This window comes from Lupinus angustifolius, chromosome LG06 (assembly GCF_001865875.1).
Source record: "Lupinus angustifolius cultivar Tanjil chromosome LG06, LupAngTanjil_v1.0, whole genome shotgun sequence".
In the NCBI taxonomy this organism is placed as follows: domain Eukaryota; kingdom Viridiplantae; phylum Streptophyta; class Magnoliopsida; order Fabales; family Fabaceae; genus Lupinus; species Lupinus angustifolius.
Window position 1 is genome coordinate 19,902,496 of NC_032014.1, and position 26,276 is coordinate 19,928,771.

At 33.3% G+C, this 26,276-nt stretch overlaps 2 protein-coding genes and 2 long non-coding RNA genes across 6 annotated transcripts; 2 read left to right on the forward strand and 2 right to left on the reverse strand.

Moving 5' to 3' along the window:
- LOC109350131 (transcription factor MYB44-like) lies at positions 606 to 1,725 on the forward strand. Its single transcript, XM_019591277.1, has one exon. It carries the CDS (start codon positions 742 to 744, stop codon positions 1,582 to 1,584), a length of 843 nt encoding a protein of 280 aa, XP_019446822.1. The 5' UTR covers positions 606 to 741; the 3' UTR covers positions 1,585 to 1,725.
- On the reverse strand, positions 5,145 to 19,321 carry LOC109350132 (protein MRG1-like). 3 transcript variants are annotated; one of them, XM_019591279.1, is made up of 12 exons: positions 19,099 to 19,321; positions 18,350 to 18,403; positions 18,126 to 18,139; positions 18,001 to 18,006; positions 17,533 to 17,670; positions 16,715 to 16,758; positions 15,904 to 15,944; positions 8,634 to 8,735; positions 7,928 to 8,007; positions 7,607 to 7,776; positions 6,731 to 6,815; positions 5,145 to 5,519 (listed from the first exon to the last, which is right to left on the reverse strand). In XM_019591279.1, the coding sequence occupies exons 1-12, from the start codon at positions 19,234 to 19,236 to the stop codon at positions 5,429 to 5,431; spliced, it is 963 nt and encodes a 320-aa protein (XP_019446824.1). In that variant the 5' UTR covers positions 19,237 to 19,321; the 3' UTR covers positions 5,145 to 5,428. The 3 variants fall into 3 exon arrangements, with proteins under 3 accessions (XP_019446824.1, XP_019446823.1, XP_019446825.1); XM_019591278.1 differs by having other exon boundaries at positions 16,715 to 16,750; positions 17,525 to 17,670; XM_019591280.1 differs by lacking the exon at positions 18,001 to 18,006 and having other exon boundaries at positions 16,715 to 16,750; positions 17,525 to 17,670.
- On the reverse strand, positions 10,071 to 13,235 carry LOC109350133. Its single transcript, XR_002108076.1, has 2 exons — positions 10,884 to 13,235; positions 10,071 to 10,543 (listed from the first exon to the last, which is right to left on the reverse strand). It is a non-coding gene; the product is annotated as an uncharacterized LOC109350133 (long non-coding RNA).
- On the forward strand, positions 13,520 to 25,526 carry LOC109350134. Its single transcript, XR_002108077.1, has 3 exons — positions 13,520 to 13,627; positions 16,228 to 16,230; positions 25,514 to 25,526. It is a non-coding gene; the product is annotated as an uncharacterized LOC109350134 (long non-coding RNA).

Sequence of the window (26,276 nt, forward strand, 5' to 3'; positions counted from 1 at the left end):
TTATTAATCATGTATATATGATGAAAAAATTAGAGAATCAATGATACTTTCAACTAAAGATATATTATTATATATATAATTAAATAAAGACACATATAAACATAATGAGTGAGTAAACTTGAGATGAGTCCAAACCAAATCATATTTATCCCAACCTAACTCTATTGAATTCTAATTTTTAAACCTAAATCTGGAACAATAAGACCCAATAATGGTGTGTCAAAGGGTAAGGTCACGTCTGGTAAATGGGTAAAGTCTAGTCGTATCCTGATCACATTTACTAGAATCTACATGTATGTATTACTTAGTTAAAACTATTTTGTCATGGAAAATACTATTTTTGTTTTATTTAATTTTTAAATCAAATTAAGAAAATGATAAGACAAAAGGAGAAGGCATGATATGTTCTAACAAAGATCAGCTAAAAACTGACGTGTGCCCTAAAAACAGCTGTATCCCAAATCCCAAAGCAACCGCCTACCAGGAACAAACGGTTACCGAAATACCCCACAACGCACGCTCCAACTCCCTCACGCCTAACCTGCTAAACCGGTACCCTATCCCCCTTCCCTCACATAAAAACCCAACCACACTTCACCCCAACATCACAATTCACAAAACCTTTCTTCTTCTTCTTCCTCCCTCAACTCTCTTTTCCAAACTTGACAACCAACACACTCAAATCATCATCACCATTATTATTATTATTATTAACGCAAATAATAATAATAGTATTCCTTCATGTCAATGACCCGAAAGGAAATGGATCGGGTAAAGGGTCCATGGAGCCCAGAAGAAGATGAGTGTTTACAAAAACTGGTTGAAAAACACGGAGCAAGAAACTGGTCACTAATAAGTAAATCAATTCCGGGCCGATCTGGAAAATCATGCAGGCTCAGGTGGTGTAACCAGCTCTCACCTCAAGTAGAGCATCGGGCTTTCACAAACGAAGAGGACGACACTATAATAAAAGCCCATGCCCGGTTCGGAAATAAATGGGCCACAATAGCCCGTCTTCTTTCCGGTCGAACCGATAACGCTATAAAAAACCATTGGAACTCAACGCTTAAACGTAAGTGCGGTTTAATGAGTTTTCACGAAACCGAACCTTTTAACTGTTTTGCGGTTGAGCCTCCGCGTAAACGTTCTTTGAACCCTGGCGCGGTGGTTCCGGTTTGTACTGGGGTCGCTTCGCCGGGTAGCCCGTGTGGATCGGTATCTGATATGAGCGAGTGTAGTGTTCCTTACGCTGTGATTCGGAACTTGGTGGAAACTGTAACGACGTCGTGTTGTGGTGATGATGGGCCTGCGACTTCGTTGTCGCTGTCGCTGTCTCTTCCCGGCGTGGAACAGTGTTCATTTGACGCGGTGACGGAGAATGTTGTGGCGCGAAAAGAACAGCGTCAAGAGAATGGTGTTAGTTTTGGAGGGTTTGGTTTTAGTAATGAGTTAATGGCAGTGATGCAAGAGATGGTAAAGAAGGAAGTGAGGAATTACATGGCTGGAATGTGTTTGGAAGATAAGAGTGAGGGGTTTAGGAATGTGTCGGTGAATCGAATTGGGATTAACAGGGTTGATTCATGAAATGGATTGAAGAAGAAGAAAAAAGGAAAAGCTTTTTCCTTTTGTTAATTTCATTGTTTTTAAGAATAATTTTGGTTGATGTATAGATGGAAAAAGAGGGAATGAAGTTGTAGTAGTGGAGGAATGAGGTTTCATCCTTAACAAGTGGCAAAAATAGCGAAGGGTATCGATGGTTTTAAATTGAGGCAGTTACAACAGTGGCTGATAATGCCGAAAACTTTAATATTGTGGCCACAATTGTGTTAAAATACTCAAGGAGGGATGTGTCATGTTTTACCCTGTGAAATTTCTCTAACTTTTTAGGCTGTTGGTTGCTCCTATTCTGCAAGTTTAGTTGGGCTTAAATGGAAACAAGATTGATGATAAAATGTTAGATTAAAATGATGCAATATGCTTGGAATTTCAAGACAAGTTTTAATCTACTATTTTCTATGTACATGCGTAATGTTAAGAAGAACTTGGTACCTCTATTTTCTATGTACAAGCTTAATGATGATCAAAATTAGTCAAATAATCTTTAACACAAGAGCCTTGAACGGAAAACTAGTTCTCAATATGAAAGAATATAAAAACTGAAAGCGTTTTTCTGTCCCTATCATTTATTGGGTACAAAATCGAACAAAGTAATTTTGTGGATTGGTTCTCAGTTCACGTTGGATATATGTTATTGGGAAACATAAATATGACTAGATGCGACTTTTGAGTCGAACAGAACTATAAAGATGATAAAGCTTTCCAAATCTATCAAAGTATTGTAGCATTTTCAACTGGCACAGTTTTGTGGGAACTGGTCTTAACACGTTTAGAGGATATTTTTTTATTACTGTCATTTTTACTATTGAAGTAAAATTAAAGACTTTTCAATAAAAAATAAAAAATTAATAATATACCCTCTTCAATATTTTACTCATGAGTTCAGTTTCACATACCACTAACAGTATTTGTGACAGAACTTCACTATACCCTCCAAGACTTGGGTATTTTAGTAGAATGGGATCAACTCTGACACATACTTGAAAAGAAAAATAAAGAAAATATAAAATAACATTTTTATATTATTTGTTATAATATGATTAGCTTAGGACATGAAAACATGAAGTTTTGGGGACAAATGATCCTTGTTCATTTTAGTAATGTGTTGATAAGTCCAAATATATTGGATTGGCGATGAGCGGGTCGGTAGACCGACAAACATATGAAAACAAAAAACCGAGAGATCCAAAAGTTCCAAGATATAGATCGATCTATCGAGACCCAGTAAGGTATAGGATTGGTCTATAAGATAACTCATAAGAAAAGATAAGGTATAGGATTGGTCTATAAGATAACTTATACAGAAAGACTCCCCTAAATAGCAACTATGAGCAGCCATAAACTCAAAAGTATGACATTGACAATATAGGAGCATGGCTGCATCAATGGACCTTCCTTCATCATAAGATAAGTATGTTCCACTCAATATAAGTAGAGTTGATCATTTACATGGGAAGAATATCCCTTTCATGACCTCTTAACCCATTCTCTAATTTTTTATGCCATCTATAAATACTAATTTGATTATTGAAGTCTCTTTTAGGTACGTGTTCTGTCATACCTAAAAAGACATGTCATGACCGAGCAAGACTGATCACTATCAATATAAACCTGGATAGAATGAATATCCCCTAAGCTCCTCTGGGCCTTAACCAGACGACCCGGAAACTTAGAAAGATGTTCCACCAACTAGGCAAAAATGACGAAACAATATAGGAACCACTTCTGATACTTTCATGCTACGCCACCTACATAGGGTTGTCACCTCAACTAAACAGCCTAGACCCCTACTGTAAGTCACAAGCTACTACAAGCTACTGTGCTTTTGATCAGACGACAATATGGATTTGTAGTACGGTTGCAAATCCTGAGAGTACGAACTTGCCAAAGCCGTGTGACACGGGAAAGTAACCTTTGTGTGTTTGGAACAGACCCGACAAGTCATTTGGTCGGTCAGGTCAACAATATCTACAAAGGAATATTCCTTTCTCCCTCAAAGAATTTTACTTACTCACTTCACTCTCTTTTACTTGTGCAATATCTCTTGATATTATTATCTTATAGTCTCTATCTCTTGCACATACTAACTTGATCGTTGAAAAACATTTTCAGGTACCTCCTCCAGCATGAAGCATTTCGTAGGCGATACAAAAAGATTCTACTCCTACTTCGATACTTCCAGACTCCACCACATTCTCAAGAGTAAAGAACAGTACCCAGTCATTGTAGTTCAAGGCTAACTGTCAACCTGACTCCATATTTTCCAGACACTCCAAATTGCTTTAATCTAGTTGAATCCATAGTCATTTATCTCATTACCTCCACCAAAATAAAACACAATGTTACAAGGTTAATTAACAATGTATCAAATAATGTGAGAGGGTTCTGCTTAATGTCATTAGTTATTGACACAATTATGGTATATTATACCTAATTGAATTGCAAAATCATTCAATTATATATATATATATATATATTGTCAGTAGATAATATATAATAATGTGATATATTTATAATTTCAAAGCATGAGGTAACTAAAAACATGTGGATGAAGATCAGCTAGTCTATTGTTGTTCAAATTTAATCAATAGTCTTAAATTTAACTCCTAAAAAAATGAGGTTGGGGAAGAAACAATGTTATTTAAACAACAAAAATTTAAACTTTTCTTACAACAAATTTAATTAGATATTGTCTCTTACATTTTTTTATCCCTACACGCAAGATTATCATTTGCTGCACAATTTCAATGTTGAATTTGTCATTGTGTGGGTCTTGTAGGACAATCTATAATGATATGAGAAGTTGCTTGCAATAGTTGTACAACTTCTTATTGCAATGTTACTTGGCATCTTTGCCTCATCTTTTTCCTTAAGATGCATAACAGATTTCAAACAAAGTTGTCACTTGACATGGCTCTTGGAGTGAATTGGCTTCACTCTTGATAATCTTGATACCATGTTAAAATGTTGTTCAAATTTGAGTGAATATACTTTAAGGAATAAATACAATTTACATTCTGTAATGAGATTAATGATAATAATACTCCCTAAATACATAAACGGTAGTATTTTCCTATATATACGAATAACTATGTACATGGATGTAAATTTAAATGCTACACCTCCCAACACTAGAGATTCAATGACAATTATAAGGTTGTTGATTCATATGATCAACATAGGCCAACCAAAATTTGGTTAATTGTTGGAGCGATTGAAATCAGGGGCAAGGATATCAAGGATTTGTTTCCATTCTCTTATTTATATATAAAAGTGATAGAGTATATAGACGGCAAGGAACATACTTTGTGCAATTTAATATTTAAAAAATGAGATAATTTGACTTTGTTTGATCCATGAAAATATGATTGAAAATGATGTAAAAATGAACAAATTGGTCTAATGATTTATTAAATGGCCAGTTAGTTTGATATTTGTGAGTAGTTTTTTGACATTAAACAAACATGAAAATCAAACCTATGAAGTTTTCAATCATCAACCTCTTTCTCATCATCACAAACAAAACCGAGATCAAACACTCTTTACTTTCTTTTACACCTCACGTGGGAAGTATACTGCTAGTATTTTTCATCTGTGAAATATATCACAGAATTGGCAAATAAACTATGGTGTAAACTTGAATTAAAGAATGAATTAGTCAACATTTTAGGAAATATAATAGTTCCTATACTAATTGATCATAACAAATACAACACATTAGGAAATACTAGGATTTGACATTGCTTCCTAGTCCTCTTTCCCTTTGCATTTTCTTCCAGAGACTTTGGTACCATCTATAAAGAAAGTACCCTCATTCTTCTTTCCCCTTGCCTTTTCCTCCGGAGACTTTGGTGCCATCATATGTTGAAAGAAAGAAAGTACTCTGACTTTTCTGCAAAAACCTGCCATAAATTTAATTGTCAAACCAAGAGCAACAAAACCATATACATAAGAGGTTAAAATAAACCAAGAGCAACAATTGTTATATTTACAACATTCTTTCTTTTCCAGGATAAGAAAGAAAGCATGTTCGTACCTGAGACAGAGCTGTTCCCTAAAGTTAAAGTAGTACCCAAGAGTAGTAACAAATAAATGTTAAAATAGATTTTCTTCATAATCTCTAGCTGGAAATTATATTGGAATCATGTAACAAATAGATGTTAGAACTGAACTTCTTAATCTCTATTGGGATATTGCTTCAATTATATTGGAATCATGGGCTTGTAAAAAGATTATGTAGACACGATGCGCCTAAGTAGTCAATAGCGCGCTATCGCACTGGGATAGTGGCATTGCACAGGTTGCCGACCCTTCAACGCGACGAAGGGGAGTGTAGCGACACGGATGGTCATCGCGCCTGTTGCAGGTCAGAAAGCAGTGACTTCAAGGGCCAAATCATGGATCAGAACCTGCTCCAACAAGACTGTGCAATGGAACCCTAATTTTTAAAGGGGAAAACCCCTTTTGCCCTTATTGTTTAATACATGGCATGGTTGTTTAGGGTTTTGGGTAATTTACATCTCCATCTTCTTCTGTCTTCTATAAACATGTGAACAATAGTAGAACATTCTGCAGTGCAGCACCAGAGACATGAAACTCTCCTCTTCCCCTTCTTTCCCTTTTTCTACAACAGAAACATGTGAAACCCTCCTCTTCCCTTCTTTCTGCAACAACAATGACTCTCATCTCAACCTCCAGCATACACATTTCTAAGGCAAAGCTTCTTCCCCACAATCCCCTTCTCACATACCCACTTCTTTCACAACCATGGCCTCATCTAAACTTCCAAGTTTTAATATTTTTAATTATACTACTTCATTCCCCCTGTTTCAAAACTTCAAAGAGTACAAATTTCTTAAATTTTTAGTCTTTTAATGCATTTTCCCCTTAGATGTAGCGGTTATCCTGTCACCTGCAATCCCACTATAATGTTTTTTGGGTCAGCCACTATGCTCCGCTATCCGCAATTGACTACCCAGCGATGCGCTAACTACATTAACTAATACATATGCATTATATATTAGAACACTTAATAAATAATACAATTTCAGTAAGGATTCAGAACGACAGAATATAATAATATCTTATATATGAGATAGGTTTGAGCTTTTACTTGAGAAAGTCAAGTAATATCTGCTGCAAGCGATTCAATGTTTCCTCTTCAATGGTCATATAAGCCAGAAGTTCAGGTAACTTAACTGCAAGTACCAGAAATTCTATTAACGTTTTGAAGAACACAGTATGAAAATTACATCAGGTATCTGGATCATAATCGCTGTTCAAATGCTACACCCGTAATGACAATATAACAATTTTTCTAATAATATTACATGGTTGCAATGGCAATATAAACAAAAAATAATAACCACATTAGTGGGGTTGGAACATAAAACTAAAAGTAAACCAATCCCTTGGACTGCTAAAGAACACTCCATAGATCCTATATCTATCTGGATGAAGAAATCATGTACAAAGGGGGATTCTTCTTTGTACTTCACGGAACTAGCCAACAGTCATTAAGTGATAAGAAATGTCAAAATTCTCAAGGCACACCAAAACTTCAGCAAACTTAACAAAGCAAAGTCTATGAATGTTTTTTTTTTGTTAAACATGAGACCCACCTAGACTGCACTCATATATTTCCTGGGGCAGGGAGTGTGTAATGGGGATGGAGAGCATTGGTCAGGGTCAAACCACAGCACACCTCTCAACACATTTACACCTCTAGCAAATTGAGCTACCAACAAGGGCCAAGTCTATGTTTATTTAGTAGATAGTACATAGCAACTAACCAGGAAACATTAAATGATAATATGTCAAAAGTTTACGCTTTCATCAAATAAAGCTGACAAACATTCTTGTAATATTAAATCAAGAGAATCAACAAAAGAAATGAGGACCAAGAAGAGAAACATATCCCAAGACAAAATGCAAGTTCAGAACATGGGTGTGTGCATATACTTAGAAGCAGCAAAAGCAATAAACATACCAAAGAGGCGTAATAGATGTTCAGCTCCATATATGGTTGATGGAGACACACCATCCACAATTGTTTCAGTATATTGCTTGCGTTCTTTTGTGTATAACAGCATCATAGGCAATGCTCTATCAAAATAACGCCTTATCCCTTTCAAACTTTCTCCTATTGAATCAGTCACCCTGTATTAAAGGGACACACAATACACCCCTTTACCATTAGTAGTACTAGGGAGCCAGGGTGTCCACTGCCAAAATCTAAGAACTACAACTAAATGCATGAGGAATAACAAAATTATAAATGAGGAATAATTAATAATCAATGATTTCTCACGTGCTATCCTTCTTTGTCTTGTATTCAAGGTACTTTGTTAGAATTTCATCAATAGTTGGTGAACGAGGAAGTTTTACGAGCTGCAGAAACAAATGTCGACAAATTAACACATGTTGGCTGGCTTCATTTATTAAAATAGGCTATAGATTGTAGGGATCAAGAGAGGAGTGCACTTGAGAGGAATAATAAATAAGGAATTTTATAACAGTTCATCCAAAAACCAATTGTTAAGATTTTAATAATTCTACAATTTCATATACACGCATGTAACTTGCATAATCTCAAGCATCAAATTTATAATCAATGATTACATTTACACTTTAACCTCTAAAGTGCAGGGGTGCAAACCAATAAGTCACAATATTCGCATTAAATATTCACAAGAGAAGACATCAGAGCTAGAGTCTGTAAGATCATTGTCAAATGATTCAGTTATCATTGTAAAACTTTGAATTATGCAAGCCAAAATTCATAAAGCTGGTGACATAATGCAATCAGATAGCTTAAATTTCTGAGTGGCACATTAAATAGTACTAGCACAATGTTATCCATTAAGTTTAAAGGAGAAAGAAACAACATCACTTGAGGTTATCTCTTTCAGGTAAACAGTGAAGCATGCAACAAAATCTAATTCTAGTGAAGTCCATTTTAAGCATATAGGAGGTGTCAGCAAATGAAAATAATGAATTTCATAGTTTCCATGTACCTTATCCTGCTGACTAACAAAGGTCCAATCATCCACAAGCTGTTTCTTCAATGTTGCAGGAATTTGAATCTTGACAAGCTTTTCGACAGTCACACTGCCCTTCTGATAATTGAAAGCACACACATAAGAATATCTTTGATAAGATTATTGAGATAAATAGAAGATTGTTGAGATAACTACAAGATTCCACATGTGATTAGGATTAAATATATGATTATTAAATCATATCATGTATGTGACTAGGATTAAATATATGACTATCAAATCATATCATATATTTTATCCTTCTGACCTTATTTCCCTAAAAACAAGGAACTCAAGTATGGACCATCACCCAAGGATTCACATATTTCATTTATTGCTTTCAACTTGGTATCAGATATCATATTTCATGGGAGGGAGCAATTGAACAGCTGGAAAAAGTCTGGGCCCTCTCTTAATGCCTTCTTTTTCTTCTCATCGGATTTATTTCACAAAGATTTGCCATGGTAAGGAAAAAGAGGAACAAGCACACTTGGAGAGCGCAGTACAACGGATAGTTGTATACTGCATTCGGAAAGGTGCTTGGTAAAATAAACCTTAATTATTCTGTTGCTCTAGTTGTCACATCAACCAGCCACTGTCAAGGCTGGTTCATTGACCCTAGACAAAGTCTAAAACAGCCCCAATCCATAATATTGTCGTTCAGCCACCACCAAGGCTGTCTGTGACTCACTTCCTTGTGGGTCTTTAGTCAAACCCTTATTTGGCTCTTTTTGTGGCTTCAGATCTAGATATTTCCAGCACCCTCTACTGTTGTCGTCTCTGAAGTCTGAACCCACAAATAATGGTCTTATGTCCTCTGTGTTCTCTGGTAGCCCTTCAATCAATCATAAAATCTCAATAGTAAGAATTACATGGACTGGCAAGCAGCTGTCGAGATCTGGTTTCTAGGCCAAGGTCTTTCCGATCATCTCACAGAATGCAAATGCTACTGCTACCGTTGAACGAGATTAGTGGAAGAAGGTAAACTATCAGTTGGTCTCTCTTAGACAGTTTATCAATCCAAAGCTTACAGTGCACTTTCGTAGCTAGTTAGCTACAAAACATGTTGTGACATATGGAAGAAGGCCAAGACAGTTTACTCAAACAATGTTCAACAACTCTATGATGTTGTTCACAAGCTGGCTACATTGCAGTCTACTATTGTAGAAGTGAAATTGATTCTGATAGGTGATGATCTTCCATACACAGTGAGATTGATTATTTTTTATGGTGTTTGTCCTACACGGTCTTCACAAAGACATGGAATCTGTTCATAATTAAATCCTAACAAATCCTAGTGTGCCTGCAGCGATGGAACTCATTGATTGTTTATTATGAGTTCCACCTTACAAATCCTAGTCATGCTAGGAGGTGGTTCCCAATCAGGTTCTGAATCATCTGCTGCTTTGTTCACTGAAGTTGATTCTCAGATAAGTTCATATTCACCTGCGTTCATTTCTAATTTTGCAACTCGTGGAAGTCAAGGTCGTGGTTGTGGCGGAGGAGGAGCTTGCGGTACTAGTGCTTTGTCTCAATGCATTTATTCTAATATACAGGTCATAAACAAGATAAATGTTTCTCTCTGGTAGGATATCCTAAAAGAACAGCTAATGTGACTCATTATAAATTTTTGGATCAAGAAAAACAAGGTGAGAGTTGAAATACTCGCCATAATGGCTTGTCCGATATTGAATATAAGGAGTATCTACAGTTCAAGGCGACACAACAAGCCTCATCCTCTGTAGCCACTATAACTTATGATGGTAATTCTACAGTTTGTCTGTCTCAATCATCTCTTGTTGAATCCCTAGATATTGGATTATGGTGCTTCAGATCACATTGCTAGAAACCCCTCTCTTTTCTTAAAATTATCACAGAACAAAGGACTGTTAAGGTTCCATCTCAAAACCAATTGGCTATAAGAGGAGTAGCCCAACAGGTATTTAAACCATTCCCGAGATAATGAGGTAGGCGATGTGAGACTTACTTCCCAACATGCCCCCTCCACATAGGCCTGCCGGACCAGGCGAAGGGTTACCTTTGACCCATAACTAAAGGGTATCTTTTGGCCCATAACAACCGGAAAGAACTTGGGCTTTGACTCTGATACCATATTAAGGTTCCATCTCAAAACCAATTGGCTATGAGAGGAGTAGCCCAACAAGTATTTAAACCATTCCCGAGATAATGAGGTAGGCGATGTGAGACTTACTTCCCAACAAGGACCACACTATATCCCTTGCTAATGACTCTAAAGTCAAAGCTATTAGCATTGGTCAAACCACACCATTTCCTTCAATAAATTTAAACTACGTTTTACTTATACCCGAATGTCCATTTAAATTACTCTATAAGTCAACTCACTCACACCTTTAAATGTTTTACAACCTTCAATGATTATTCCTTTACTGTACAAAACCAGAGTACTGGACAACGATTGGCGCATGAGTTTAATTAGACTGCAGGTATTATTATCAGCATCCTCCTCCAGTTGAGATTCTCAAGTCTCATTCATCGTCGCCTTGGTAATTCAATTATAAATATATTGAAGGAAATGGACCCCCATCTATTTACTTTGAAGTCTTCAGAATGTGAGTCATGTGAGCTTCGGAAGCATGTTCGAGCTTCCTTTCACAAGTAGCTCATCGTCAAACAAATTCTCTTTTTGAATTTTTTCACTCATATGTTTAGGGTCCTAGTCATGTCAGTTTTATCTTGGGGCATATGTACTTTGTTATTTTTATTGATGATTTTTCACGTTGTACTTGGATTTACTTAATAAAAGAATGCTCAAAACTATTTACTATATTCCAAAAAGTTTGTTATGACAATCAAACTCAATTCGGTAAACCTATTCATATTTTGGGAAGTGATAATGCAAAAGAATATTTTTCTGCCCAGTTCAATAACTTTATGATGTCTCATGGCATAATCCATCAATCTACTTGCCCTTACACATCTCACCAAATTGGTATTGCTAAATGCAAACATCGTTACATCATTTAAGTTGCAAGAACACTTTTACTGAGTGCCAATGCACCTTTAAAAATTTGGGGTGGTGCAATTCTTACTATTGTTTTCTTAATTAACAAGATGCCCTCTCTGTTTTGAATAAAAAAGTATCTTATTCCCTACTATGTCCAAGTGATAACCCTTTTAAGGTTCTTCCACGAGTTTTTATTTCTACTTGTTTTGTGCATGGCTCATCTCCAAGTCATGTAAGTTGCGATTCCATGCAATCAAATGTAAATTTCTTGAATATTCCTCTGTCCAAAAAGGTCATCGGTGTTACAATCCTTTCAATCATCCTTAAATACCACCTAGATCAATTGTGTCACTGTCACCAACTCCTTGTCCTATTATTGTTTACCAGCGATGCACATGTCCTTCACAAATTGTAGATATTGAACAATCAAGATCCAAGTGATTCCACTCTTGCTCAACCGTCTACACCTGCTTCGGATCCGCCAACATCTTCCACTGAATTAACCATCGTCATTAGTAGAGGTATACGCTTTACTCATAACCTTCATCCCATATATAGTTTATTGAGTATTCCTAAAGCTGTAAAGGAAGCACGTCCACATTTAGGTGACACTAGGTTATAATTGACGAGATGACAGGCTTAGATTCCAATCATAGTTGGATTCTTGTTCCTCTTCCATAAGAGAAATATATAGTGGGTTGTCGATGGGTCTTTGCTATCAAAGTAGGCTCAGATGTTCGGGTTCATCGTTTAAAAGTTTGATTGGTGACTAAGGGCTACTCAATCAACAGTTTGGTACTAGCTATGGTGAGACTTTTTCTCATATTACCCAAATGCCTTATGTTCGTCTCATCCTAGCTATGGCGGCTATGCATGCATGTCACTTGCATTAACTGGACACCAAGAATGCTTTTTTTCATGGGGAGTTGCTAAAAGAGATTTATATGAAGCAACTACTTAGTTATGTGATTTGTTGCTTAGGGGGAGTCTCGTGGATTAGTGTAGGCTACATAAGTCATTATATGGCCTTAAGTAGTCTCCCAAAGCATGGTTCAACTTTGTTCTCTAGAAGTTTGGTATGATTTGTAGTGAGAAATATCACTCTGTATTCTATCAGCATTCCTCCCTTGATCAATGTATTTATCTTCTATTCTATGTTGATAACGTTGTCGTTAATGGAAATGATCACAATAGAATCAAATGTCACAAGCAACACTTATTTCAAAACTTCGGAACGAAAGACCTGGGACTTTTGCATTAATTTCTTGGCATTGAGGGAGCTCGACCACGGGTAGGTATTGTCATATCCCAAAGGAATTGTGCTCTAGATATCCTAAAGGACACATGAATGTTAGATTGTAAGCCTTTTGATACTCCAATTGATCCTAATGTTTAACTTATGTCAGATAAGGGGAAACCATATTCAGACTCAAGGAAAATCAAATTGTAGGGAAACTAAATTATTTAACCATGACCAAACCAAATATATCATTTGTCGTAAGTGTTGTAAATCAATTCCTTAACTCACCACTAGACATTCACTAGGCTACAATTGTTCGAATCTTGAGATACATTAAAGGGTCTCCTGGAAAAGGATTGGTCTTTGAGAACAAAGGTCATACAAATATTCTCACCTCCTCTTATGCAGATTGGGTTGGCTTCCCAAATGATTGGAAGTCAATGTCAGGTTATTGTATTTTCATTGGTGGTAAACTTCTCTCATGGAGAAGCAAGAAACAAAGTGTTGTTAGATCAAATCTCTTGTTGCAGAGACAGAATACAGAGTCAAGTCTCTTGTTGCAGGAGAATTAGCTTGGCTCCAACATCTTATCCCTGAATTAAAGTTCTGCAAAGTCGAATCTACGAATCTCATTTGTGATAATCAAACAGTTTTATATATATTACCTCTAATCTAGTCATTCATGAACGGACGAAGCATAGAGGTGGACTGTCAATGTATTTGCCAAAAGGTTATTGTAGGAGAGTTAATTCATTCGTGAATTTCAATGACCAGTTAGCAAATATCTTCATTAACTCTCCAATATTCAAGAATATCGTATATATGTGACAAGTTGGATGCATTCAACATAAATGATCCATCTTGAGAGTGTTGAGACTATTGAGATAAATAGAATATTGTAGAGATAATTAAATATATGATTATTAACTCATATCATGTATGTGAGTAAGATTAAATATATGATTATGAAATCATATCATGTATTTTATCCTATGTAGTCAATTGTGGATAGCATAGCAACCAAGCCCAAAATCACTATAGCGAGTAACGGGATAGCCACTACAACCAAGAAAAAGTATAATTTTTTTATAGCCTTCACATAAATACACAAAAATACTAAAATACACCAAATTAAAAATATAACAAAAATAAGCATTCATAACAAATAACCAAAATAAGTCTAAGCATCTAAGGCTTTAATATAAGTGTATTATAAATCAAGCTCTAAGGCATCAAAACATAAAGATTAAGCATATAAGGCTGCAACAAAGTAATGAAGCAAAGAGGACCAATGAAGCTGAGAGGAGTAGGCAAAGAAGGGAAATGAAGCAGAGAGGAGTAATAAGCAGAGGGGGGTGGTGAAGCAGAGAGGAGTAATAAGCAGAGGGGGGTGGTGAAGCAGAGAGGAGTAATAAGCAGAGGGGGGTGGTGAAGCAGAGATAGAAACATAAGAGTTGTAAAAGAGGGGAAGAAATGGAAAATGTTCAGTTTTTGTTATACAACATGTGTGTCTTAAATGAAGGAAACTGGGAAATAAGTGAAAGTTTTTTATATTAAAAAAGCCTAAACACTAACGGTTAAAAATAAAGGCAAAAAAGACATTTCTTATTTAAAAATTAGGGTTTCACTTACCTTTAACTTGTAGAGGGTTTTGGACTGCGAAATGGAGAACAAACTAGAGCACAACTTGACCAACAACAGTCGTGATGGCAAGCCGCACTGCTATAGTCGTTTCGTCCCGGGGAGGGCCAACAACATTCCGCGACACCTTTATCACATGTGATTGACTAAACAAATTTTATCTTTATGGTTTTATTTCCCTAAAATTAAGGGATTCATGTATGGACTCTTCTAATATAAATAGAAATGGTTGAGTACATTAAATCACTCAAGCAATTCACATATTTCATTCATCCTTTTAAGTATTCTCCAATAAAGGAATAGTGACAAATAGAAGAAATTCCAATCAAATCAATTATCATATATCAAAGAAATAAGAAAGTATTTTGCATTCTGAAGGAAACAAAGAAGAAAGTTTAAAATTAGATTTTTTTCATATTCACATTACTTATAGTTTCAGTTGTACACCTTTAAAATACCTAAAAACTTTATTGTTACATAGTGTCTTTATCACATGAAATGTGAAACGAGTACAGGAAAGCAAAACAAATAAATTTATAATCTATGACTAGGTAGTCCATTGCAGGTAGCGGAGCATAACAGCCAACCCCAAAAATACTATAGCAGAGTAATGAGTAGTGGGATAACCACTACAACTGGGGAAGAAAGAGAGTGGGTCAGAGACGAGTGAGGGAAAGAAAGAGAGAAAGAAGTGGAAGAGTTAGGGGAAGAAATAGAAAAAAGAAATGAATTCAGTAGAATTCGGAATAGTGAGTTAGAGACGAATGGGGAGAAGAAAGAGAGTTTTCAATTTTGGGGATGAAATTGAAAAAAGAAATGAATTAAGTATGTGTAGGAGAGAAATAAATGGAAGAGTTTTAAATGGGAGAACGGAATAGAGAGTTTTAGTTTTAAATTAGGTGAAGAAATAGAGAGAAATCAAATGAGGAAAAGAAATAGAGGGAAATTAAATGAGGAGAAGAAATAGAGAAAGAAATTAAATGAGGGAAAGAAGTGAAAGAGTTTTTCTAATAAGAAAACCCTAAAAAAACTAGGAGATAAAAATAAGGGCAAAACAAACTTTTTTCTTTTTTTAAAAATAGTGTTTGACTTATCGTCAACCTCTAACGGGTTCTGGACTATGAAATGGAGGCAAACTAGAGCGTGACTCAACTCGCAGCAGCTGAGACAACAAAGTGCACCACTAACCGCCATTTTGTTGCGAGGAAGGCCGACGACCTCCAAAACAGCGCTATCACACCTCTATAGCGTGCGATTGACTACACATATCTATGATAAGCGAAATTCAATGTAAATGGTAAGCGGAAACGTCAAGGATATAATACAATTTGAATATATGAACATCAAGCAATATAACTAGACAATGATATAAACTAGACCTCAGCTCCCGAATCATGCCTTCGTTTCTTCCCTTTTGACACTGCACAATTTGACAAATTAGATTTATTAGTACAACAACCAAATATTATCATATAATCATATTAAATTCAACAATTAAATATTTTTAAATATAAATTATCATATGCACGATGGCCATGTCGTGTTTTGTTTTTTGCAATGTGAGTGCCAATCCCAAATATTATTGGGCTAAAATGTTAAAGGCCCAAATGGAACATTTTGGGCTAGAGCTATGTCTGCCCTCGGGCTCGCTATAGACATCTAATGAAGGGTAATATCATTTATCAAATGAATGCGGTTTTTAGGATGTGCAATCTAGGCCAGGTTCCAAATGTCGAAGCAAATACACCAAGTATTGTTGTAATCACAAAATATAATGATAAAGCAATAATAGAAGCACTATTTAAACAGGTGAGCATATGTCAACCTTATGTGAAGGCTTTCTTAGTTAACAATCTTGTCTTTGAAACAAGCTAATCATAGCCCTCTATTATTGGACTTTCCAAGGGATACATAAGTAATATGAATGTATTTAAGTAGATTATATAATAAGCAAGCAAAGTGAGTAACTCATTTGGTAGGACATTTAAAATCCAAAAGAGTACAACCTGGAAAACTTTAGAAGCCTCTTTTTATCCTAAGTCTAAGTGCTTCAAACTTAGTTCTTGAAACAATGTTTGATTGTAGAATCTAATATCAATAAGCAATAGAAATAGAACTGAAGTGATCATGATCATGAATAATAAAGTCAACAAAAAATCCGCAAAAAAGGAGGATGAAATTTATGAATACCAATGTTCTTGATGTCCTCTTTATCCACTTTTGCATCTACAGAATCAAAGCAAATGTAAGCTAACAAATAAGAAGTGTTCTAAGTATAATCTTTCCAATCCAATAGTTGAGGGAAAAGGAGCAGAGAATGAGGATTTGGTGCTTGGGAAATTGTAAATGCATGTTGTCAAGTTTTTTTCATCAAATATTTTATAGTGTTTAAAACAGGGGTAAATTGATTTTAACTGGGTAACTTACTGTAGCAGGCTGCAGATTCTGTAAAATTTTCAGGAGCGTGTTAGATGCTTTGGTGCTTGTTTGTGCAAGAGGTCCAGAATTAATTTTGGACAAAAATAACTACCAGTATTTTTTCCCCAAAAGTCAATAGTACTTGTGAATCTTATCAGAACACTATATTGTTTATACTTTATACTACACTAGTACACTTAAACCCAAGCACCTGATAGCATTTATCGGCCGATCCATAGTCTGGTACTTCCATTCCTATTGAACATTTTAGATGTCATTTTCGCAATAACAAATAAATTAAGCTCACCAAAACGAAAATATTGACCAATATTTTCAGAGGTTAGTTGACAAAGGCACTTTTAAGAACTTCATTACTCATCCTTCACTAAGAACTTAAAACTAATATTAAACTAATAACAAAGGTCCCCACTTCCACATAAAAATACACATCGGGAAAGCATATACAATATATATAAATAAGCAAAGAGCTTATGCTAAAGCGACATTCAACAAATTGAATACACAACCCACTGTCATAATACATTATCACTATAACACTATTTAAAAAGGAGCATTGCTTACCGATGGAAGTTTTGGCCTTTGGCTGACTTGAACGCCCAGACTTCACATTTTTCTCTGCGTTTTGCTTTTTGTCTAGGGCCTGCTGTTTCTTGACATTCTCTTCAGTAGGTTTCATCAGGCGATCCTCACCTACCCATTCATCCCAACTGTAGGAAATATGTTAATGATTCTGTGTAACCTTTTTGAAGGTAATATATCAAAATAGCATATAATTATGGGGAAATGATACTAATGAAAAGGATTCTCTATAATAAAAAAATATAGATGAATTATTACAAAGGCCCTTTAAACATATTGTTAAACAAGTTCTAAATAGGAACCTCCTTATACACAAGGTTCATTGCCATTTAACATGAGATGCTGGCTTAGGAATTTCTCCACATGTTAACTTTGGTTTGGTTTTTACGTAATCCTTTTTACCAACTTTGGATCACACAAGGTACAAAAGAAGAGCTATAATACTTCAGAACACGTACTGTGAACTGAAAGATTGAAGCATCAAGATTAAGAAGATCCCATTTCTACTTCAGCATTTTAATTACTTGAACAGTTGAACTCTGACTTCGAAATGAAATAAAGGAAAGAGATAATAAAAACTCACTTTTTACTCCAGCCCTGCAAAACAAAAACATAAAAGCAAGCAGAAGTCAATAGCATATCCATGCAGGCATCAGTATAAAGTTTACCACGCTAAGTGATTCAAGATTTCAAATCAGTCAAGCAAAAACATTAGTTTGAAAAGTTAAAACCAAGCAAAAACACTGCGATGAAGTAACAAATACAAACAATGCCCTAAAAAACATCTTTTCGGATAGTCGAACTTACAAGGTAGTGAACAAAGTATCTCCACTCACTCTTTCTGATTTCAGCCTTTTGAACCTGATGGTCAAAGCATGAAATAAACTTATAAAATAATAGAAAGATATTTAAACAAAAAAGTATCGAAAAAGCATCGAAGCATCTAAAGCTATGGCAGCCAATTTGAAGTATTAATGCTAGGTAACCAAGGAGTAAAAAAACAAGTATATAAAACACAACTTATCAGTAAAAATGATTAATTAGTATAAAACTTCACATTAAGTGTATGAAAAGACACAATTAGAGAAAACCCTAAATTTACTTTCAGTGCTACTTACCGGAATTCTACATCTTCTAGGGATATACAAATCACAAAGGACCAAATATTACAATTATTATACAATATAAATAATTTCTAAAATTTCATAAACAAACAAAAATAGCAACAAAAAAAACAAAACAGGATAGCAAGTAGGGAAAAATGATGTGAAACCATAAAAAATTTCAATGCTTCTCCTTCACGAGAAAAAAAAACCGTTAGTGAGAATTCAGTCAAACAGTACGAACACGGAAACACAAAACGAAATCCCTAATACGAAAAAAAAACCTAGCGGCAAATGAACACTGCATTGAGTGAGTGAAAAAAAAAACTACAAAATTACGGTTACGAAAAAATCAAAAGTGAAGAAATAACAAAAAAGCACATGAAAATTGAGAGAAACAGGGAATTGAAAGAGAGAGGAAATGAAAAAATAAAAAGAAGTGAGTGAGAGTGCCTTGGCTTCGTAGATTCGAGGGCCGTGATATGCGAGGACTTTCTCGCCGGAAGAATAGAGTTTGGAATTAGACGGCTGAGCATCGCCGGGAGAAGCGTCGCCGGAAGTGGCGGAATCATCCTTAGAAGAGTTTCCCATTCTTGTGAGCGAGAGAGAAGAAGAAATGGAGAAAGTGATGAGCTGTCCTGAGACAAGAGTCAAAATGGGTTTTGATTTTCACTTCTTACCCCTTTTAATACTTGTACTTAGAAATAAAATTGAGTAATATATCCTCTATTATTTATATTAAATTATTATTAATATTTTGTAAAAAATAATATATATAAATAGTAGGTAATATAATAAATTTTTATATTAATAATAGTGTTTACACATTACATACTAAAATGGGCTAATTTAGGAGTAACTTTAAAAAAGATATAGTATTCATATTCAATTCAGTTTATATTGGGGAAAAACATGTTCATCGTGTCTAATTATTCCTTTATATCGTGTTGATATTCTTATCCTTGTAGTATCGTACATTTTGGTTATTATGGTATTATTATTAGTCCTTAGTTTAAAAGCAAATATTCATTTGATTAGAGAAAGTGCGCCTTTGACATAAATGATAAATAGTTACCTTTTTTATATAAAAAATTAGTGGAAAATAATATATTTTTTTAACAGAATGACCTACTTTTTTTATTTGGGAGAAAGAGATAGAAATAACAAATAGGTACAAAAGATGAATGTTGAAATCTATCTTTCACCTTTTAGTTAAAGCAATGTTATTGAAACTATCTTGCATGTTTTTTTTTTGTAGATTAAATACTAATACTAATATATTCGGGTATATCAATTTGGTGAATTTCTCGTTTGTCTCTAGGTGTTATTTGCCAGCCTTGCATATACTGAGGCATGGCACAGTTTCACTGAGGACTATAATTGCGATTCAAATATTATAATTTTAATCAAAAGTATCCTTTTAAGTAATCTAACCATCCCAACAAATATCATTAACTTTTAGGGATGACAAAAAAATTAGACTCATGAGTATCCTTAAGAACTCGTAATGAGTACTCATAAAAATAGTTATAAGTGAGAATGAGTATCATGATATTAATTTTGCGGGTACCTGCATATTTATAAACTTATTTTTTAATTAAATATTTTATATATTGTACTTTATTAATATTATTTTAAGATTATTTTTTGTCTACTTTATTATTATTTAATAATATTTTTTAGTAATTGGACTATAAAACGATAAAATTATCATATATTTCATATTATTTGAGTAATAATTATTTTTAAATATTAATTATTATAAAGTATGTAAATATATAATTAAAGTTGAAAACTCGTTTGGTATTGTGAATATCATGACCCACAAATAGTATGAGTATAGGCGGGTAAGCATTACTAATGTCCGACCAACCTCGTTATTATTCCTATCAACCTTAATCTCTAATATTGTATGATTTTTGAGATGTAATAAAGTTTTACACTTTTGCACCAACTCCTTCTTGATCTTGTATGATATAATTAAGACTAGGATTTCATCCATATTTTAAAATTATTAGGGTGACTATCCTTCCCCAGAGCTTCAACATTTATTATTGAGTTAAGATTATCTCCGATATTAAAGGAGAAGTGGTATTCTTATTATTTAGATATAATTTATTATATTTTTATTCTTAAATGTAAAAGTAAAAATCAATAAGGACAAAACTTAGATACAATACCTTAGATATAAATAGTACTTGTGACCCATTATTGTTGGTCACATGTAATTTTTTACATCTCATCATTAAATTACTTTAACACTACTAATTCTTTTCAAGTTGTATCATTTTCTATGTCATCTCTCTCATTATAACTCATTCTCTTTCATTTCATTATTGAAATTTCAGGGAGATCTGAAGCTTCCCTAAACACCAGAGATGAAACATTGTAGGTTCAGGTGGGGGCAACTGCCCCATAGATTTTATTTTTCAATTTTTTTTAACCTTTTATTTTGTTTTTTCAAATATTTTTTTTTACCTTGTTCAAATTGTGTAGTTCTTACATGTGTATATATTAATATTGCTTATAATACTATTATTTCATTTGAGTTTAAAATGATTTTACACTTATGAAATATATTATGGTATCACAAATTATGTTTGTCAAACTTTATAGCAAAACTCCTAAAATTCTATGGATTTTTATAAATAATTAAATATTGATAACGTATGTATTTTTGTGAAAAAATTATACCCTATGGATTTTAGTGTGAGTAAGAGAAGATTTACTTGAGATGTCAATTTCAACGTTTTATTGTTGATGTCTTTAGTCATTCATATTTGAAAAACATCTCAATCATCTATGAATTAAGTGCAACTTGAAGATATGAGAAAAGTGAAAGCATATTATTTGTTTGATCGAGTTATTCATTTTATTTTAACTATTCTCATTTAGCTACTATAGAAATATTTTTTTCAGCAACGAAGACAACCAAACAAAACTATGTAGTAAAATAGAATATGAATTTCTTATAGACAACATGTTGATTTAAATTAATAAATAAATAGCTGAAAATTTTAACATTAATTCAATCATTGGTAAATTGAAGTCTTTAATAAAGAGGAACACTTTTAAATGAATATACATTTTTCTTTAACATCTTTAATTGTTAATTATTATTATTTAGAATTTTATGTTGTTTTAAAACTTCAAAACAATTATCTATATTTCTTTATATTTTTTGTTGCTCAATTAATCTTAATTATAAATTGTAATTAAATATTGTTACTCATCCGAGACTTTACATTAAGATCCACCACTACTAAACACCATTCTTTTTTGTCATGTCTACTCTTGATCTAAGAACCAACACTAATCTTTTATGATTCTCATTTTCATGATTTTTTCTTGAGATTGTTGTGAGTATTTTATTAGATCCATTAAAAAGGGATGTACAACAATTGTGCTTCTGGTGTGGGTTGATGGTAATCAAAATTTCTTTGCACAATGTGTAAACGTTGGAGACTGCCTATATCATGAGTTAACTTTTTGATCTTGAATTTATGTATAAGGATTTGTGATCTAATTTTTTAATATAGTTTAATGCTTATATTAATATGAAAATCATTTTTTGGTAGTTATAATGGGAAACAAATAAAGATAACATAAGATCACAAGATAACGGATTATTCAAAAAGTGTGAGGATCAAAGAGAGAGTAGATCCATTAAAGGAAGGAGAAATATGTCTATATGGTATAAACCTTGGAATGATGATAGAGAAAATAATATTAATTGAAAAGAACTAATGGTGTTAAAGTATCTTTAATGACGACATGGAAAAAATTACATGTGTCCATCAATAATTGGTCGCCAAGTATCACTTATACTTAAGGTACTATACCTAATTTTTTTCTAATCAATAACTTGTATATCCAAACATGTATTGCTTAATAGCTCTAAGGCTAAAGCTTATCAGAAGGATGAGATTTTCTTTGGTACTTGAGAGTGGAATACTATATAAAGATTGTGACACGTGACAAAAAAATATCTTCAACCAATATTATTTTAAGTTATTTTTTCTCCTCATATGCCAGTATTGGAGAGTCGATGATAATGCATGAATATTTGGAGATATTCTATTCATTTTCATTAATTTATGAACACAAATATGTATTATTAGTACATTTATTTGTGAAATTTAAGTACAGAAATATCAAATTTACACATGTGCATGGAAGCAGTTACAACTTTCTTCAGCCTTTAGCCACTGCTACGCCTTCAATAATAGCCAATTAAGTCAAACATTACAAAAATATTCAAACCTCGAGTGAAATGCAATTCCTTTGAGGCTTAAAAAACAAACCCAAGGGAGCAATAACACATTAAACAACTAAAACAATTTCGAAAATTATTGAAATATTATTTGGTCAATAGGGAGAAACTCGAGAAATAAATCAAATGAATTTCAGGATGCAACAAGGTAAATCAAACTCCTTTGTAATTATTGGCTCAATAAATAACGCTCTCAAACCATGTCAAAGACAAATGATACTGAAGAAAAAACAAAAAATATTTATTTTTTCTAATTGATATATCATATTTTCATTAGTCCATGACATAGTTTAAAATATAATTTAAGACAACAGATTTTTATCATCACTCAACTCAACATTGTAAAGGACCTAACCTCTAATATGGATCCAAAGTACAAGAGAAGAAGAAAAAACAGATAGCTTAACAAGTTGGTGAGAATGATAATGGGGGAATGATTTGAGATACTTTATCCAATTTATGAACATTACAAAGGAAATTAAGTAAACTATATGCTAGTATTTCAAAGTTGAACAAAATGAGTGAATAATTTGATGAGTGGTTGTAGAAAGAAGGAGAGAGTGAGATTCATGGAGTGTTGTTATATATTTATGACAGGGTTGGATGCACACATAAATATAATAGTCACATTTTTTAACATCAAAAGTATTATTATTTGCTTATAAAAGAACAAATATTACAAGGCTTTGCAAATTAAATTAGCAATTTTCATACATAACCTTCTAATAAATTGCACGTGTAAGTAGCATTATTTTGTTCCAAATTCTGTTTACACTTTAGTGAAGGGAAAATAGAACTGTATAAATTATAGTACAATGGACTAAGAAGTGAAAATAGTAGACAGCAATAAAATGAACTAATTAATCAATTTGAATCTGGAAATAGCTAGCTAATAACTTATAATCTGTTTATGAGTTAGATTTTGGAGGGAAATAAAAAAAATTGAGAGATTTCTGAGCCAGAAAATATACTTATGAGATAATTCTAAAGTTATGTTTTTTCTTTTTTCTCCTCCAAAACTCAATTCACAACCAAAACATTGATAACAAAATCATATTAATTAATTAGTGTCCTTGGCCAGGACTTGGACCTGAGTCCTTAATTCCACCAAGTGTCTCACTATTTGTAAATTTGTGACCCTCCCCTCCAGAACTAGGACCCGAGTCCTTAATCCCTCCAAGGGTATCAATGTTGGTGAACTTGTGTCCTACCCCAGGGCTTGGCCCAGATTGCTTAATAGCTGCTAGAGATAACCAATCAAATAACTCAACCACCTCTTCTCTAGTGGCTGAATTTCTTGTCTCAATGATACTTAATGGACGAGCTTCTAAGACCATGAAAATAGAGTTCACCAAAATCAACATAACTAAAAAGGATTGTATTTTGAGAATGGTATTGGTGTTTGACATCTTTTTAGTATAAAAGTTTGATACAAAAAAATGCAAATTAGAGATTTGGTAAAGTTGAGCTATTTTTTGTTTAAGAATATTGAGAGAAAGAGGAATGAATAATGTGTGATATTTAGAAGCATAGGGAAATGGGTCCTTTTTATAGCATGGTTGGTAGCATTTGGGATCTTGACTAAAATGTATCCTAGTGTGCATATTCAAATGTGGTTTTATTTTTCTATGTTCAAACTTTTCAAAACATGTGTATATATGATTTTCTTGTGGGGGAAACTACTTAGATGGTTCAATTTCTTAAAGTCAAATTCTACGTTAGTTTAGGAGAAAGTTGAATATGACAGTCCAAGTGTTCATTCAAGGAAAAAGGAAGAGCAATTTAGAAAATGGAAGAATTTGGGTCCAAGTTGTGTACGTTAGTTAATTTTTTTTAAAAAAAAAAAACTTCAGTAAGTAGGTTTTCTTAGCGCCCACACTTTTGGAGTGTTCAAAGTAATAATGCTGGAATTTAAAGACCCAAACGATAACATGCTGTTAATTTCTTTGAAAAAATGTTTTATGCATTCCTATATTATTTAATCCTTTAAGATGAAGCTATCAAAAAAGTTGTCATGTATTTTTTTAGGGAAAGTCTAGCAAAACATAAGAAAATTTATGTTTTCGGTAAGTAATTATTATGAACTACATTTTCTTTCTAATTACCTTTTTAACTTTAATTATTGGTGAAATTGATACACACATAAAGATAATTTTATACTAATAACAATGAATAATTATAACTCATGTATTTTTTAATCTCGATTGTTAAATCATTATTATTTTATTTTTGTATATAAAAATATTATTGTATTAATCATTTTTAAGTCTGGAATTACTTATTCTCTTCTACTCCATCAATTATTTATTCGGATGGCGGTTTCCTTTGAATATTAATGTTGGTTAACATGTATTGTTGAATTACTACTATTATGAGTCTAATTATATCGATTTTCTTGTTGTTTATGAATAATTTACCAATACATTTATAAATAAATCAAATTCACTAATTGATAAAGTTCAATAAACAATTAGAAAAAAATAGTTGATACTAACTATTTATAAAATACATAAAGTTTGAGAGGACTTTATGTATTTCCCCTAATTTTAATAACATAGAAAATATGCCTTCTGTAAAGATGCATTTATACAAAAGTAATAATTAATTCCAAGATTTTAGCTAACTTCTATGGTATGAATCCTGTTTGAAGTTCATTATTTACTTGTATATTTTTATAAGCTTTTGTTGAGTTAGAGTTTTGTTCTGATATTTGGATGAAACAATCACTTTTAATCCTGAATTTTTTTGTCCTCCTTGTAGAATTAATAATTATAAAAAATAAATAAAGAGATTAATATTTATGAAATGTCGGTTAATTTTTTTACATGGTCAATATCATGGTTATCAAAAGCGCGCTCCAAAGCGTTGAATCGTATGATTCAATGTTTTTCATGGTGGAAACTGTAACACCGCGAATTTTACGAGTTTGAATTATAAGATTTTACTAATATTTTCATTAATTATATATTCGAAAATGAATTTCTGGGAATTTTCAGTAAAGAATTAGACGAAACTCTAGTTGAGTTTTATTCTTAAAATTTTATTTCCGATTTTGTGGTAAATTTTGGAGACAGTCGGTTCTGGACCACTGTCGGGCCGAAATCCGCCCGGTACGGCTCAAAACGTGTCTTTTTGAGTTCCGTAACTCGGAATCGAATTCCGACCGTGTCATTGGATTCTTAATTTAATTTTGAGTCAATATAGACCATGAATACACTCATACCTATTTTCTAAATATTTTTCACTCGGAATGCCGAAATCCGAAATTCTAATCGGATATTAGGATCGGACGATTTATAATACCTGATCGAGTATTGGCCGATAATACTCGGACATGTTTATCGCACATGTCCACAAG

Coding starts and splice junctions, on each gene's coding strand:
- LOC109350131 (XM_019591277.1), top strand. CDS start 742: ATGTCAATGACCCGAAAGGAAATGGATCGGGTAAAGGGTCCATGGAGC.
- LOC109350132 (XM_019591279.1), bottom strand. CDS start 19,236: ATGGGAAACTCTTCTAAGGATGATTCCGCCACTTCCGGCGACGCTTCT. Junction 8,736..15,903: donor GGCATGATTCGGGAGCTGAG/GTCTAGTTTATA, acceptor TTCAATTATCAG/AAGGGCAGTGTGACTGTCGA. Junction 7,777..7,927: donor AAGACAAAGAAGGATAGCAC/GTGAGAAATCAT, acceptor CCTTTAATACAG/GGTGACTGATTCAATAGGAG.